The sequence below is a fragment of the Anabrus simplex genome, chromosome 1 (genome assembly GCF_040414725.1).
Source record: "Anabrus simplex isolate iqAnaSimp1 chromosome 1, ASM4041472v1, whole genome shotgun sequence".
NCBI classification, from domain to species: domain Eukaryota; kingdom Metazoa; phylum Arthropoda; class Insecta; order Orthoptera; family Tettigoniidae; genus Anabrus; species Anabrus simplex.
Genome location: NC_090265.1, coordinates 714,862,265 through 714,878,081, shown reverse-complemented (window position 1 = coordinate 714,878,081; position 15,817 = coordinate 714,862,265). Strand labels below are relative to the sequence as shown.

Sequence of the window (15,817 nt, the reverse complement as noted above, 5' to 3'; positions counted from 1 at the left end):
GTCATAAGGTACCAGACTCGACTTGGTGGCTTCTCGATTTGCTGGCTGCTGGCAAACCTTTCCATTTTTAATGTGCATTACGAGACGTGGCTGCAGCCCAAATGTGACTCGGTCCCTGGAAAGAGGCAAGGTTCTGTAACCATCAGACCTCCTCAAGGATTGAGAGGAAGGAGGAAGGGGTAAGGACCAGCTTCCAAGAGCTTTACCATACACAACAGCAAAACAATTTTAACTGGTCTACCTTGATAAACATACAACAGAACATATCTCAGGTAGAACAAGCCATCTTCTTTTTCCCACTCCACTGTAGAGACCACGTGCATACTGAACGTGCGTGCATGTGTAGGGCAACAATTTTAATAATACCAATAACAACTGATTTTACAAGGGGAAGTATTATTGTAAAATGACAATAAAGTATACATACAAGTATTCAAAATTGCTTAATTCCTATAATACTTACAAATTTCTGTCTTTGTACGGGGCTTCTTCAGGGATTAAAAAAATTCCTAACTGATTTTAGGAAATGTTTCCATGAACACTGACAGAAAAAACATTTACAAATCAGAAAAGAAAGTCCGAACTTTTATTTGCAGAAAGAAAAAAACTGAAACGTTACAACAAGAAATAATTTTCCAAAAATATATTTCGAGAGAATTTAACACACTGACGACCGGCCCCGGAGATCTCTCTAGTACTGTGGTTGGTGTTGTTGACGGGCCCCGGAGATCTCAGTTTTATAATACCAATATAAATGGTCCATTATTGCACATTATAAATTTTCCAGCTCTCATTCTTGGTTGCCAGCGTTTCGCCCTCGTGTGCTAGTGTGGGCTCATCAGTTGGTACCTAGCACACCTACCAATACGCTGGCTAGTGCATACCGTGGAGGCCACTGCGTAGGCTAACTGGAGCCACCGGCAGTGCCAATGCACTAAGAGACTTTGTCTCATTATCAAAAATTGATGCCTGGCTTCTTGTCAGAATCGCTGCCACTGGAGTTGCCCGAGTCATAAGGTACCAGACTTGACTTGGTGGCTTCTCGATTTGCTGGCTGCTGGCAAACCTTTCCATTTTTAATGTGCATTACGAGACGTGGCTGCAGCCCAAATGTGACTCGGTCCCTGGAAAGAGGCAAGGTTCTGTAACCATCAGACCTCCTCAAGGATTGAGAGGAAGGAGGAAGGGGTAAAGACCAGCTTCCAAGAGCTTTACCAACTGATGAGCCCACCCTAGCACATGAGAGCGAAACGCTGGCAACCAAGAATGAGTTAGCTGGAAAATTTATAATGTCCAATAACGGACCATTTATATTGGTATTATAAATTTACTCATTCAGGACAAACATTTCAGATTCCCTATGGGAATCAACATCTATATGATCTCAGTTTTTACGCACGGGCAGCATTTGTAGCTTGTGCTTGCTATCTGTTGACTATAATTTTAACTACTTTCAATCATGTCATGGAGTAGAGGGTTGTAGATATTAGTGTTGCTGTACTTTTTAAATTGTACAGTCTTTGTAGCCGTGGAAACTTCATATATACTCAGGTGTTCTTACACACCGAGAATCACTGTATCAATGTGCCCCACGTGACGACAAAGTATTTCAACATTTGTATGCAGATACATTGTTTGAATGTGCCACATGGGGCACGTAGTTACTCAGTTGAAAGTATGTGACAGCCAACAGTAGGTGACAGGCTATGAAACTTCTCGCTTTTATGCACTTTGTATTTCTTTGATTAATGATGAAATTGTGGGCGAGATTAGGAGTTCCAAACTGTATAGTCATGGAATGAAAATTATCGTTGAATCTTTTTTTCTTTCTTTAAACCTTCATGTATTTAACAAAATAATGTTGGATATATAGAGCTCCACTACGGATGCCAACATGCCACGGTGTATGCAGTTGCCAATGGCTACCGATAATTGTGATTAATTATCTACAGACCGGTTATAATACGTACCGAGTGACAGAGAATTAGATATTTCTAATGATTAACGGCAAACACCAACGCCATTAAGAGAAATCCTTGCATACTTCAAAACAATGAGTACACGAATGGCACAAACAGGGCATTCCTACTACACTGTGCTTAGAAAGACTTTTAAATGGAACCACAAACAGTACTGCACTGAAAGGTATCACAACGTACGGACTACTAAGCAACCTACGGAGTACATGTTCCAGGTTTGAGGTCGATATCTTGAATGCTTTTCGAGTTACAGTAGTTTGAGTGCAGCAGTGTAATTTCTTTCTTGGAGACTTGAACTATCTGATCTACACAGAGTAGCAGCCGACATTCGGGGCCCGTTGTCAATGCGTTAAAATGGACAGCAACTCATCACACAAAATATGACCGTTCTTTATATTTAATGAAACTGAATGTTTGAATGATCAACACTATTCTGGAGTAAGAATTCTTCTGAATAATGGCCAGTGATGTACTTTGTAGTTATAGAAAATTAGTTCTAACATAGAAAGAAAGCATTTCTGGACCCATGTCCATATAACATATTTTCTTGAGGAATGTGTTCTGAGAGATTGGCCGTACCTTATTGTTACATCTTGTATATACGTATAATAATTTGCTCAGTAGCAGGATATGGAACTAAATGCTGGCCCACCAAGCGACATATGTACGAAGGTCGATTAAATATAAACAGGATTTTTGTTCCTGAACATCAAGAGATCGCAGGAATGGCCTCGCGCTTCTGCTATGCTTAGGCAGGACCCTTAGGAGTGGGGAGAGCATGCTGTTAGATATTTCCCACTGTTTCATCAGTAACGCTAACAATGTCGAAGCAACAGGTGCCTCCTCCACTGCACAATGCATAATTATAAAATTTCTTGCTCGTGAAGTCGTTACAGCAGCGGAAATTTGCCAGAGATTGAATGCACAGGTCAGTGATCAAACAATGTCAAGGGTGTGTGTGTTTGCCTGGCATAAAAAGTTCAAGGAAGGATGAGAACATGTGGAAAACCAGCAACACGATCGCTGTCCTCGGACCAGTATTACAGACTAAAACATTTGTGCGGTTAAAGACATTATTGACGACGATCGACGGGCGAGAGTATCAGAAATTGCAGAACAAGTCGGAATCAGTTATGAGAGCTGTCAAGCAATCATCACAAACGACCCACAGTTCCGCAAAGTGTGTTCAAGATGGATCCCTCGCCTTTTGACTGAGAATCTGAAGGAACCAGCAATGAAACATGAGTCCACCACTACACTCCCGATTTGAAGATTACAAGAGTGCGGAAGACTTTGTGGTGACACGACTCTGTTCTGTTTATGATGAGGGCATCAAAAAGCTGCCCATATGCTGGGACAAATGCATTTCCAAAGCAGGAAACTATATGGAAAAATAAACTGTAATTGCCAGGAGGAGAATGGCCTGCTTGTAAAAAGAAATGCAAGTTGTTGAAGTTCGTTCAGCTGATGCAGAAAACAGGACTAGAGGACGTAAAGCAAAATAGCAGAGCCTGCATGAAAAGGAAAAAGGAAGAAGTAGACTGGACTAGAAACTGAATCGATCTGTTGTCTCTTTCTGAAGAACAATCAATTTTGACAAGTAAGATTATTCATAACCGAGAAAAACCGATTCATTCCAAGTGGATACAAATAATGCGGTAGGAGCATTTCATCACCCTCACAGCCTTTCAGTGAACCCTTCAACATATCTTGAAAATATACTAGCTTTATTATTTACTCAAATTATAATCACGCAGGCTCCTTTTGGATTTGGCCAGGGGTTAAGACCGGATGTCCTCCCTGACGCCACACGACTTTTGAGACGAACCTCTGTCTTGAGGGTGGGAAACCAGCAGCTAATGCCTGTTGTACACCATCTAATTTTTGTTTCAATTCAATACTTCACACGAAAAACTGTCAAATCTTGTGAAGGAATGACACGATTTGATAAGGTTTGATGGAATTTTATTTTTAAAATCGAGGGAAGGCAAGCAGCAGTTGCGGTTCTTTTACTAGCAGTGGGATATATTCTTAAAATGAAGAGAAAAGCTGCAATAAAAGGGAAAAGATTAAATGTGGTTACCTGCAACATAATTTTTGCAATGTATTTATTGCTATATTATCATTTGCAGATGTTATATTGCAAATATACAGCAGATGACACCAATGTTCAGTTGAAAAGACATTAAGAAGTTAGTGGTTGTGTATCTTTCCAGGAAGAAAATGCAAGGACGCAAGCACTGCTGAGCCAACAATAGACATGATCGTAAGTACAGGACCGTTAAAGGTCAGGCCGCTTTAAAAGGACAACTACTTAATAAATTGGAACTTCACTGACGGTTTCCACTATGGTCACATACAGTTTACCATGCATCTTCTCTAACACAGCTTCTCAACTTTTTCACTGCCCTCCTAACTATTTACAATACCCAACATTGGAAACAATCATCGAGACCTTTTGAGAGTGCTATTATTCTAAAATTTGAAATTCATTGACAGTTTACCATCACGTGTCACATTTCGCCTGGCATGTGTCTCCTCTCAAATTTAGATTCCCAAGTTTTCTGCTCCCCTATTCGTGGTGATGGTGAATTTACAAATACAGACTGCCAATTCTGAATTTTTAACACAGTAATTTCATCCTGTTTTTAGTATATCACACTGCAAAATTTTTATACTAAGAGGTCCACAACCTCACTAGAAACACTTTGTCTTATCTCATTTGTTTTATTCTCTTCTTCATAAGTTAAGTTTTTTCACAGAAGATGTCTCCAACAAGTTGATTATTACTCCATCTAATAATGGAAATGTGTATATTTTGAATTGTTTTTTTATTTCTGTCATGTCTCTTTTGTTTTACATCTGTTCCTTCATTTTTTAACACATTTTCAGCTTCTATTATGTAAATAACATGTAAGCCCTTTTTTTCACTGAAGATGGCTCAAATTAGCTGAAACATGTTTGACTTTTATTACTCTATCTAATGATGGAGTTATGTATTGCATAGGACGACACATTAAATTTTCCTTAGTAAAGAGTAACGTTCGGGCAAGGTTATCAATTGGGAATGAAGAGCTTACTCTTTTAGTACGCATTTCAATTTGATTTCAAAGAGATGATAAGGAACGGAGATATCACTTTGATACAGGGCATTTACTGCTGTTAGAAGTCTGTAGGATATGAAGCAATGCTGGAGTGTTAGAGGCACACGAGGAACATGGAGTTGTGGTGTATTTCAGATCCTACATGGATGAACATGAGACAGGGAATGAGGTAAAAAAAAACCCCTGTGCATTCCACAGTACATAAAATACGTAGGTGGGTTGAAAAGTTCTCGGAATGTACTAGAATTAAGTATCTTACCTCGGTGGAACTGCTTTTATTTTTCAACATAGTCTCCCTGTAGACTAATGCATTTGGTCAAGCGATGTTCCAATGCCTTGATCCCATCTCGAAAATGAGATTCCTCCAGGCCTGCAAAATACCTCTCCAATTCGGCTGACGGTTCTTCTCTTGTAGAAAATCTCCGTCCACCAAGGAAAATTTTCAGCTTGGGGAATAGATGAAAGTCTGATGGTGCCAAATCAGGTGAATAAGGTGGATGTGGCAACAATTCGTACCTCAGTTCATGAAGTTTTGCCATGGCAATAACACTTGTGTGCGGTGGAGCATTGTCCTGATGAAAGATGACATTTTTCCTTGCCAAACCAGGCCTTGTTTCGCATATCCTTTCCTGTAGTTGGTCTAGGAGGTTTGCATAGTATTGCCCCGTAATTGTTTGGCCAGTAGGAAGATAATATATCAGCAGAATGCCTTTTGCATCCCAGAAAACTGAGGCCATGACCTTTCCGGCCAAATGCACTGCCTTTACTTTCTTTGGTGGTGGTGAATCAGCATGTTTTCACTGCTTTGACTGCTGTTTTGTCTCTGGGGTATAGTAGTGGACCCAAGTTTCATCTGTAGTCACAAACTGGCGCAAAAAATCTTGTTGGTTGCACTGAAAACGGGCCAGACTTTGTCCGGACATTTCCAATCTGGCGCATTTATTGTCCAATGTCAAGAGCCATGGCACCCATCTTGCGGATAATTTTTTCATACCCAATTCTTCAGTTAAAATATAATATACCTGTTCAGAAGACATCCCTACAGCTTCAGCAATCTCCTGCACTTTCAGTCGACAATCCTCCAGGACCATTTTATGCACTTTTGCGATAAATTCTGGGGTCGTAACACTTTTTGGCCGTCCACTACGCGGATCATCATCCAAGCTCTCCCGACCAAATTTAAACTCGCTGGTCCACTTGGCAACAGTTGAAAATGAAGGAGCAGAGTCCCCCAGTGTGCTCTGAAAGTCGGCATGAATTTCCTTTGCTTTCATACCTTTCTTTACAAAGTATTTAATCACTGCTCGAATCGCAGTTGTTTCCATCGTCACAAATCACGACGCGGGAACAACAACAGCGTCGTCACTACCACACTCCTGCAGCTAGAGCACTGACGCGCCACGTGTTCACTCACAAAGGATGTGTGATTATTGTGCGAGAACCTCGTTGCTCTAGCACTGACATCTAGCGGTGATTCTGAGAACTTTTCAAACCGTCCTCGTAGTTCTCTCAGGAAAGAAGAGATTGTGTACTGCAGGCCCAAGATGTTAAATTTTGACAGAATATCTTCGCAACTAAACTGTCTCGGGTCAAGATAATGGGCTTTGACAATGTATGCTTAGAATTATAATACACAGTTAAATCTATTGACTTTTGTGGGGGCAGCTGATAACCAAATAAGGGAACAGAAATCACATCCAAACAAAGTTTCCAGAAACCAAAAACAGGATATGCGAATATGTGACTGAAGAGAGACAACATGGATCAGTGAATTATGTTGGCTGAAACTACTGTGTTTTCTCGTGTAATTAACACTTTTTTGACAAGAAACACAGTCAAAAACTTTGGGTGCGTAAATTATTCAAGGAATTCAGGCATTAAAAAATTATTTACAATTCATTTACAGTTTAAAAATATATAAAATAATATTATATAATTATATTACCAGTATTTATATTATAAAATAAACACGATTGGTTAACGCATTTTCGATTATTGTCATTTTGCATAAAATTCTGGCATGAGATTTTTTCTGAAAAGTCAAATAGGGTACATCAAGCAAGTTGGACATGGAGGTTTGAAGAACTGACACTGGAAAGTATTCTTCCCATTACGAGCTGGCAATAAGACCTGAAGTGAAATAAACATGAACTAATAAAAGCACAATTCATGTAAGTACATAATGACATACCGGCAAAAAAAGCAACCATCTATCCAACACTCGAAGGAGGGACTCTGCTAGAATTCCCCAAACCGTTCGTATCCAATTTTGTACGAGAGACATGTCCATCCACCCTTTTCCTTGGATATGAACATGGATCCCTTGAAGAAATTTTATTTTAGGCGTTGTTTTTCGTTTTAGAACAACGTAAGGTGCAAGCTTTCTGCCAACAACTGTTACAGCAAACTTCCTGCTATCACCTTTTACAGCAAGCATTGCAGTACAGTGTTGTTTTTCCCTTCCGGTAGTGCATACCGTACGATGACTCGATGTCCCTTTCTTATCGATTGTTAGACTTTGTGGCATATGGAAACTGACTGGCATCTGACCTGTGGTTCCTTTTCAGGAGAGCAAATATTTCTTCACTTTACGCTTCACAATGTCAAAGCGATGAAAATTAATTACTTTTTGGTTGAAATAATTTTTTGACATAATGTTGTTCTTTGTCGAAGGGAAAGTCCGTTTCTCTTCATAAAATAATTCATCAAGCCTTGGCTAACCTTCAAATCCGAGACACTGATTCCATGTGCAGCAATTATTTCTCCTCCTTTAAAATACAGCATTTTGTGAGAAACAGCATATCTGTGTGACTAAATAAAATTCAACAGATCCTCCTCTACTTTCGGAAACATGCCACTTGTTGGTCCATCGAAGTGTTCTCTGTTACCGCGGTAGTGCACATTGCATTCAGACACTGAATAATTGCGGCCCACTCCCCTATGCTCGTATGTTTCGGCGTAACTGATCACTGCGGGTTTATATGATTCAGAATTACTCTAATTCTTGCTCAGTGTGGACTAACAATCAATTCCGAGATCACAGAAAATGCATGTCCCGTACCAGAAACACTTGTAAAATATGTTTGTACCGGACTGGAATGGAGCGTCACTAGTCACTTCTGCCCTGAATCTCTCTCTGAACTAGTGCAGGGGTATTTCCTATGGCTGATAACAGCATGTTGCTCAGTATTGTGATTTCACATACACTTTAGCAGTCTGTACAACCATTGCATACCAACAGGTCCAGCAGCCTTTTATCATTTCTACACTGATTTCATCCATCGCTCTTGCTTTTCCCATCTTCATCTTTTGTACCGCTTACTGCACCTCCAGCATTATTATATAATCCTCTGTACCCATACTGACTTATACAGCTGAGACCTGGAGTGCGATTCATGGACATCACAATGGATTGCGAATTTATATCAGCCAAAAATTAAAAATGTGTCAGTTTTAACAATATTTTCATGAGCCGTCCTGACAATGTCGAACAGCATTTCAGCACGATTTTAACAAGCATTACAGGAACATTTCATTTTATTTACGTTGGTTGATGTGGAAACACCAATTTAGCAGTTTCGCGGCAGCTGGTGGTTATTTACAGTGGCTTCCAGTGGCTTGCATACTGCTAACACCACCCAAGCAGATTTCGTGATTGATGATCTGACTACAGAATCAACATTTACCAGTTCCTGTTTTGCAATTGAAATTGTAATGATAAGCAGTGATGGAACTAACAATTCTATGAATATCAATACAAGAAAGAGTCTTCTGGATAATGAGCATACTCCAGATGCTAAGAATTTAGAGCCTAATTTATTTTTCAGATTTTACACTTAGTTCATCCTAGATTTTAATGTTAATTGTGTGTTTGTACATTAGTTTTCATGTCAATTGTGTGTTTTTACATTTGTTTAGTTATTAGATGTATTACATTAGGGCTGAAGATGGCCAGCCAAGGCCGAAACTAGTCCGTAGTTGAGTAATGTAATTCAATAGTATTGCATAATATAGTATTGAAAAAGGTGGACCATACAACATTAATTTAATAATTAATTATTATTGTGATCACAATTCAATACGGATCAAAACCATGAAGTTTATATCCTATGATATGTAAGTGTAGCAACTGGTGGGGGAGGGAAGAGGAAGGAAGACACGCTTGATCTGTCAAGATGCAACTGTACGATGCAATTCGCTGCCTTCACCAACCATTCCTCCTTTCATCTGTGCCAATAGAGTAAGACACTAGCTTCACAGTGCATCATACATGTAGTTGTTAATTACAGTTGCTGGTGCGATACTTTACTGAATTTTATCAAATGTTTACCAAATCTACAACCAAATATCCCTGATCTAAAAGTGTTAGAAATTAGTAGAGCTGTTGACAATTACAGTGCTAGTTCCAGTTTTAGGCAGACATTTAAAATTACTACTACAAAAGATAAAGCAGAGTAGGAAGAAAGAACAGTGATTGTCCATTAAGGAGGAGAGTTAAAATAGTTGCTAACCCAACTTTCTCTTGGTCACCATCCAAAACACAATATAAACAGTATTATCAAGAGCACCGATTATCTACGTTAACCGCCAGCCTGGCAAATATGTCAATGGTCTACAAAGAAATGCAGCAAAAAAAAAGTTCATAAAGAGTAGCAGCAATTCTTGTCATTTTCTCGTGAAGGCTGTGGTTGGTATTTAAGGGGCACAAGAAAGACAGAATTAAGTAGGGTAAAATTATTGGCAACACTCGGAAAGCTAGCAGTTGATAAACAACCAAATGCTCTTTAGTAGAAGTATTTCATTATTTCTCTGTACCTTTCCTTTGCTGGGGGAAGGAGCGTACTAGGCTTGTGTATTTGTGTGACCGTGCTGGGACCCGGCCGGGGAAGTGACCCCACCACTGGAAGGCTCACCGACCTAGGAGCTGAAACAGTCATTTGAACGTACACTTAAAGAAGTAGCACCACTTTCATAGTCACGCATACATCCGGGACTATACCAAGTTTTGACATTTACAACGTGCAGCCACCTATACCTTGCAATAAAAGAAACACAACAATAGAAAAACATAAAATTCAGATGATATGATACAAAAGGTCACCACAAGTTACACTAATTGTCTAAGCTAGGAAAGATAAAACACATGACATATATGTGATACATAAGATCATATGTGTTTATGATCAGCGGCAGATGTTCTTCTAGAACGTCCACTATGGACTCTTATCTTTATGAGTGCCTGTCTCTTGTCTTCAGTTCAAAGCAGAGAAACAGCCAAAGTCAGATCTGCCAGTATGACCAAACTTCTCGTAGGCACATGCCATACCATGCTTTTCTTCACTGCTGCTAGCTTTTACCCATTTCTGCAGCGAGTGTCTATAATACTGAGAAGTCAGCGCTGTAAAACAGCCTAAACCAACGCTGCCATTGAAAAGTGAGAGAAAATAGTTTGCATTATGGCTAACAATAGCTGAACAATAGATAATTTCAACAACAAAAACAAACTCTCTTGTTTTTGATGTTGAAATTATCTATTGTCACAGTGGCGACGGGCTCTGACGGAGGCCGTTACCCTGTGTTGACCAGATAGTTCAAGCTTGCAAGAAAAAATTATACTGCTGCAATCATACTACTGTAACTTGAAAAGTATTCAAGATATCAATCTCAAACGTGGATGTTCCCACCAGGTGGTTTAGTAGTCCTGTATGGTGTGATACCTTTCAAAGCAGTACCCTTTGTGAAGAAGGACCTACAATACCTATGTTTATACCATCAGCTGTATTACAACACACAAGATTGTTGTCCACAATTAGATATACACATTCCAATATCACTTTGGGAACCTCTAACAGCATTAGACATACGCAATTCACGGTCGCTCAGTACGTCTGATGAGGGGTGTGCACATAATTCATCTCAAATACTGATATCAGCAGCTGCAAGACAGCACCACATTCTATATTACATGAACACACCATTTGTAACTTATAATATCGCCATCAGATTGTAACAACGACCAAGGAAAATTGAGGTACATAAAAGCAAGATTTCTCGGGGCCCGGTTCCAATGTGTTAAGGTTCTTAAATTCTTTGGTAAAGCAATATACCTCCCCTGCGAACCATGTGACCTTGCCGTGGTGGGGAGGCTTGCGTGTCTCAATGAAGCATATAGCCGAGCCGCAGGTGCAACCATATCGGATGGGTATCTGTTGAGAGACAAGACTAAGGAATGGTTCATAGAAAGAGGGGTAGAAGCTTTTGGAAGTTGCAAGGGCGGCAGTCTGGATGATTTGACTGATATGGCCTTGTAATAATACTCAGCATGGCTTAGCTGTGTTGATACTGCTACACGGTTGAAAGCAACGGGAAACTGCAGGAGTAACTAACCCCCGAGGACATGCAGCTCTCTCTGTATGAATGATGTAGTGATGATGGCTTCCTCCCGGGTAAAATATTCCGGAGGTAAACTAGCCCCCCCATTCGGATCTCCGAGTGGGTACTACTCGAGAGGGGGCGATCATCAGGAAGATGGATACTGACATCCTGCGAGTCGGAGCATGGAATGTTAGAAGTTTGAATCGTCGTGGTGGATTAGAGAATCTGAAAAGGGAGATGGATCGACTAAAGTTAGATGTAGGTGGTGTAAGTGAAGAACGTTGGCAGGAAAAACAGGACTTTTGGTGAGGCGACTACCGAATTATCAACACAAAATCAAACAGAGGAAATGCAGCAGTTAGTTTAATAATGAATAAGAAAATAGGGCAGCGGGTAAGCTGCTACGACCAGTTTCATTACGAAGATAAATAAAAAACATACATATTAAAATTACACACTGATTTTGCAATAAATATATTTAGTATGCTTGTTTTTTTTGATTGATTGATTGATGCTTGTTGTTTAAAGGGGCCTAACATCTAGGTCATCGGCCCCTAATGGTACGAAATGAAATTACAAATTAAAAACCCAAAATCCTCCACTGACCACAATTCAAAACGTGAGGACGAAGAATGAATGGATGGATATGAAGTTAAAACGATCAGTGGAACCGACCCACAGTGTCTCACATACAGAAGCTGGCGTAAAACAACAGTATTACTGACCAAGGGACTGCTTCTATAGGACGATACTGAATCGATGATGCTTGTAGTCACAAGGAGTCCAAAATCCAAGTCATCGGCCCCTCATAACGGTACTTATTGCTAGAAAAGTAGAACCATGGTATTAGTCATGTTGCAGTACTAATCAAGAGTAGTGTAGACTCGTGGTATTCCTCACATTATAGTACTACTCACAGGTAAACAAATTCACATATGTATTACAGACCTACTGTGTTTTGCACATTGCGGTGCCATTGACAGGCAACGCAAACTTATGGTGTTCATAACCTAAGTGTACAAACCACACGGATTCGTACTATCCCGTGGTGTTCCTCACGTAGTGGGCACTAATCATAGGCAAGCCAGAACCATGGGTTCTGTCATCCCATGATGTCGCTCATCTAGTGCTACTAATCACAGGTACTGTAAAAGCCGTCACGCTCTCGTTTGCTACTAATCACAAACCTATTTGGTACCTAACATGGTGGTACTACGCGCAAGTAAAAGTGACCCATGGTGTTCCTTGCGTAGTGGTACTAATCACAAGGAGTTCTAATGGTTCTAATATAATCTAATATAATCATCCCTTTTAGTCGCCTCTTACAACAGACAGGGGATACCATGGGTGTATTCTTCGTCTGCGTTGTTGTGTGTTTGGTCCGTGAGAGGTATTTTATTTCCCTCAAGTCCGCCGGCAAGCCGGTTAGGACCCCCCTATCCGCCACCTAGGACGCGCCACGTGGGTGTATCACCTCTTCCCCCGCTACGCCAGCGTAGTAGGTTTGTGTTTTTTTTTTTAAAATGTATCTTTGTAATGACATTTCAGTTTTTAAAGTGTTTAGAACAATTCTGCTCACAGCTGAGGATGGCCAATTATGATAGACCAAAACACGTCCTAATATTAGCAGCAAAAAATTGGGGTGTGGGTATTATTTGCATAGGGTTTAGTAGTGCTCCCAACATATAGAAATCTGAAATTGGCTTTTTTTTTCATCCACTCCGCTGACAACTTAGTTCTCGCCACAAGCAAGAAGCATGCTGAGTGCATATCGCGACGTTTAAGTGGCACCAGTATAAGTAGTAGCATGCATTCAGGATAACTGGTGTGAATTCTCATTACAAGTGTTTCACGGCAAAGGAAAATTAATCTTTGCATTATAGAAGAGGGAGAGCAAATTGGTAATCCTTGCAGGAAGAAAGCATGATATGGACAAGAGTTCCATACGTGACTGGAGGAAAAATAAAACTAGTCTTGAACAAACAGCAAGAACCAGACATTTCGTAGATGAAAATTTTCAGTAACCGAAAACAAGATATGCGGTTATATGACTAAAGAGGGTTTTAGGATGGGCCGCCACGAGTTAAATGTGTGTCCAAAGCTACTTCAATAGCAAGAGGGTTACAAACTATGGGTTTTTAAAGCTAGCAATGGATGGCTCTATGGCTTATACGTATTTTTGAATGAAATAACTTGATTTTTTGTGGGAAAGCCAGCAGTGTAATGTCTCCCAACCAACTGTGAAGAAAATATTGTGGATTTCCACAAATTGCTATCGATTTGCACCACGAAATTCGTATTTTCTCCCATGGACTGGTAATGCAGACCAGATGCCTGTATATTTTGAAGATCGAAGTCTTGTTTCACAATTTTTAAATTTATTGTGCTGTAATGCAGTATTTACCATTTTCACTATCAATAAAAAAGATAGGTATACATGAAAAATGAATTTTAAAAATAGGTATACAAATACTTTTTTTTCCAAAATTTATCTTCCTAACATTAAGGTGTGGGGATTATTCGTATATACAGTAGTAGGCAGAAAAAACTGAACCGTGGCCTACTGTGAGGCTCTGTACTTACTCTACTTCTATTTAGCTTTTTACACTGCTGGTATGCCTGCAACACAGTCAAAAAAGTTTAGTTTCACCATGACAAATAGAATACCTCGTGTGATCATTCCGCTCTCTCAACATTGTTGTTAGTGTGGCGCTTCAATCGCAACGCACTACCTGCAACAACATGTGCACCAAATTGTCGACGAAGTTATAGCGAGCATGCATATAGTCGCGGTAATAATTTTAGAGTCTGATGTTTTATTATTTTCTAACAGTCTGTGTTAGTATCTGTGCTTTGCTTTGTGTGTGCAATCAACTAGTTTTCTATTATTTCGAGAAAATGTCATACTGTTTCGTTCCTGGTTGTAAATCAGGTTACGGAAGGAAGTGTGATGGTAGAAGATTTTTTACACTGCCAAAAGAAAATCTGTTTGCAAAATGGATGAGCTATTCTGCAGAAAGATAACTAATTGTCAGCCAAAAGAATGTGTGATCAGCATTTTTAAGCAGATTTAATATAAAGGACTGTTTCTTTGTGAAGGGTGAAAACGTTGAACTTTCTCGTGTGAGGTGGAAATTAATACCAGGAGCAGTGCCTCATATTTCCAAATTTACCATAACACATATCCACTGAGGTGAAATCGCAAAAGGCACCTGGTAGGAAAAGCAGTGAAGACAATATCTATAGAGGATACGGAACAAGAATCACAAAGTGAGTAAAGAAGTGATGGCAACAGTAAGCGGTGATGTTCAAGTTGAAGGTCAGTCTAGTTATAGTCAAATTCAGGGTGGTTCTAGTTCTCGTATGATGCCGAAAAGACATTATTGTCCCTCAAAAGGTAACTAAAGAATGCAACTCATATTAACGTAAAGAAATAAATGTGTACCTGGATTAAAGCCACTATATATATATTTAATGAAGCCGAGCTTTCAGCCAAACCGCATTGGCCTTCATCAGGGCATGTGAAGTTCTGCCTCAGAAAATAAGCAAGGAAATTCTTCGAAGGAACGTGGAAGTCATGACTGTACTATCCACGGCCTACCCCACTAACTGGGCTCAAGGATCGTCGCGCTGTGCTGTGATTGTTGGGAGGGAAGTTACTGATTCACCGCCCTCTGTCGACAGTTTCTTCAGTGCGTCCCGCTGTGTCGTGTTGTCATGCATTTATTTCTGCAGTACAGGTCTCCATGTATTTGATAACTTGAAGCCGTCTTCTCTGTTCGTGTTATTTGGGCACAGCTCTATCTCTATGGTTTCCCTTCCCAGTTGAGCACGCAAGTCTTTTACAGGCACGATGACCTCCGCCTGGTCAAAGGGGATATTATGGCCTGTACCGTAGAAATGTTCTCTAAGGCAGATTGGCTTATGGCATTCTCTGTGGAGGATGAAGGAGTGACATACTTTACTGACCTGATGTGTTCATTCACCCTGGTGCTAACAAGCCTTTTTGTCATGCCAATATATGAGCAACCACAACCACACCGAACTTCATACACGCCCAGTGTTTCAAGATGTGGTTTTTCTTTGAATGATTGAAACAGGGATTTGAGCTTCTTGCCTGTGGTAAAAAGTGGAATTATATTGTACTTTCTAAGAATGCGCCCTATTCTGTCAGTTAAATGACCTGCGCGTCGTGATGAAGATGAAATGATGATGAAGACGCAGCCCCTGTGCCAGCGAAATTAACCAATGATGGTTAAAATTCCCAACCCTGCCGGGAATCGAACCCGGGACCCCTGTGACCGAAGGCCAGCACGCTAACCATTTAGCCATGGAGCCGGACACTTCTCACTAATCATA

At 40.1% G+C, this 15,817-nt stretch overlaps 1 protein-coding gene across 3 annotated transcripts in view; it reads right to left on the bottom strand.

Moving 5' to 3' along the window:
- The window catches only part of scny (scrawny), a 228,270-nt gene that overhangs the window by 52,583 nt on the left and 159,870 nt on the right, over window positions 1-15,817 (bottom strand). For all 3 annotated transcript variants that reach the window (XM_067136030.2, XM_067136028.2, XM_067136029.2), the window contains one exon: window positions 9,899-10,007. In XM_067136030.2, the coding sequence (XP_066992131.2) occupies window positions 9,899-10,007 (109 nt within the window). The remainder of the gene's footprint in view (window positions 1-9,898; window positions 10,008-15,817) is intronic.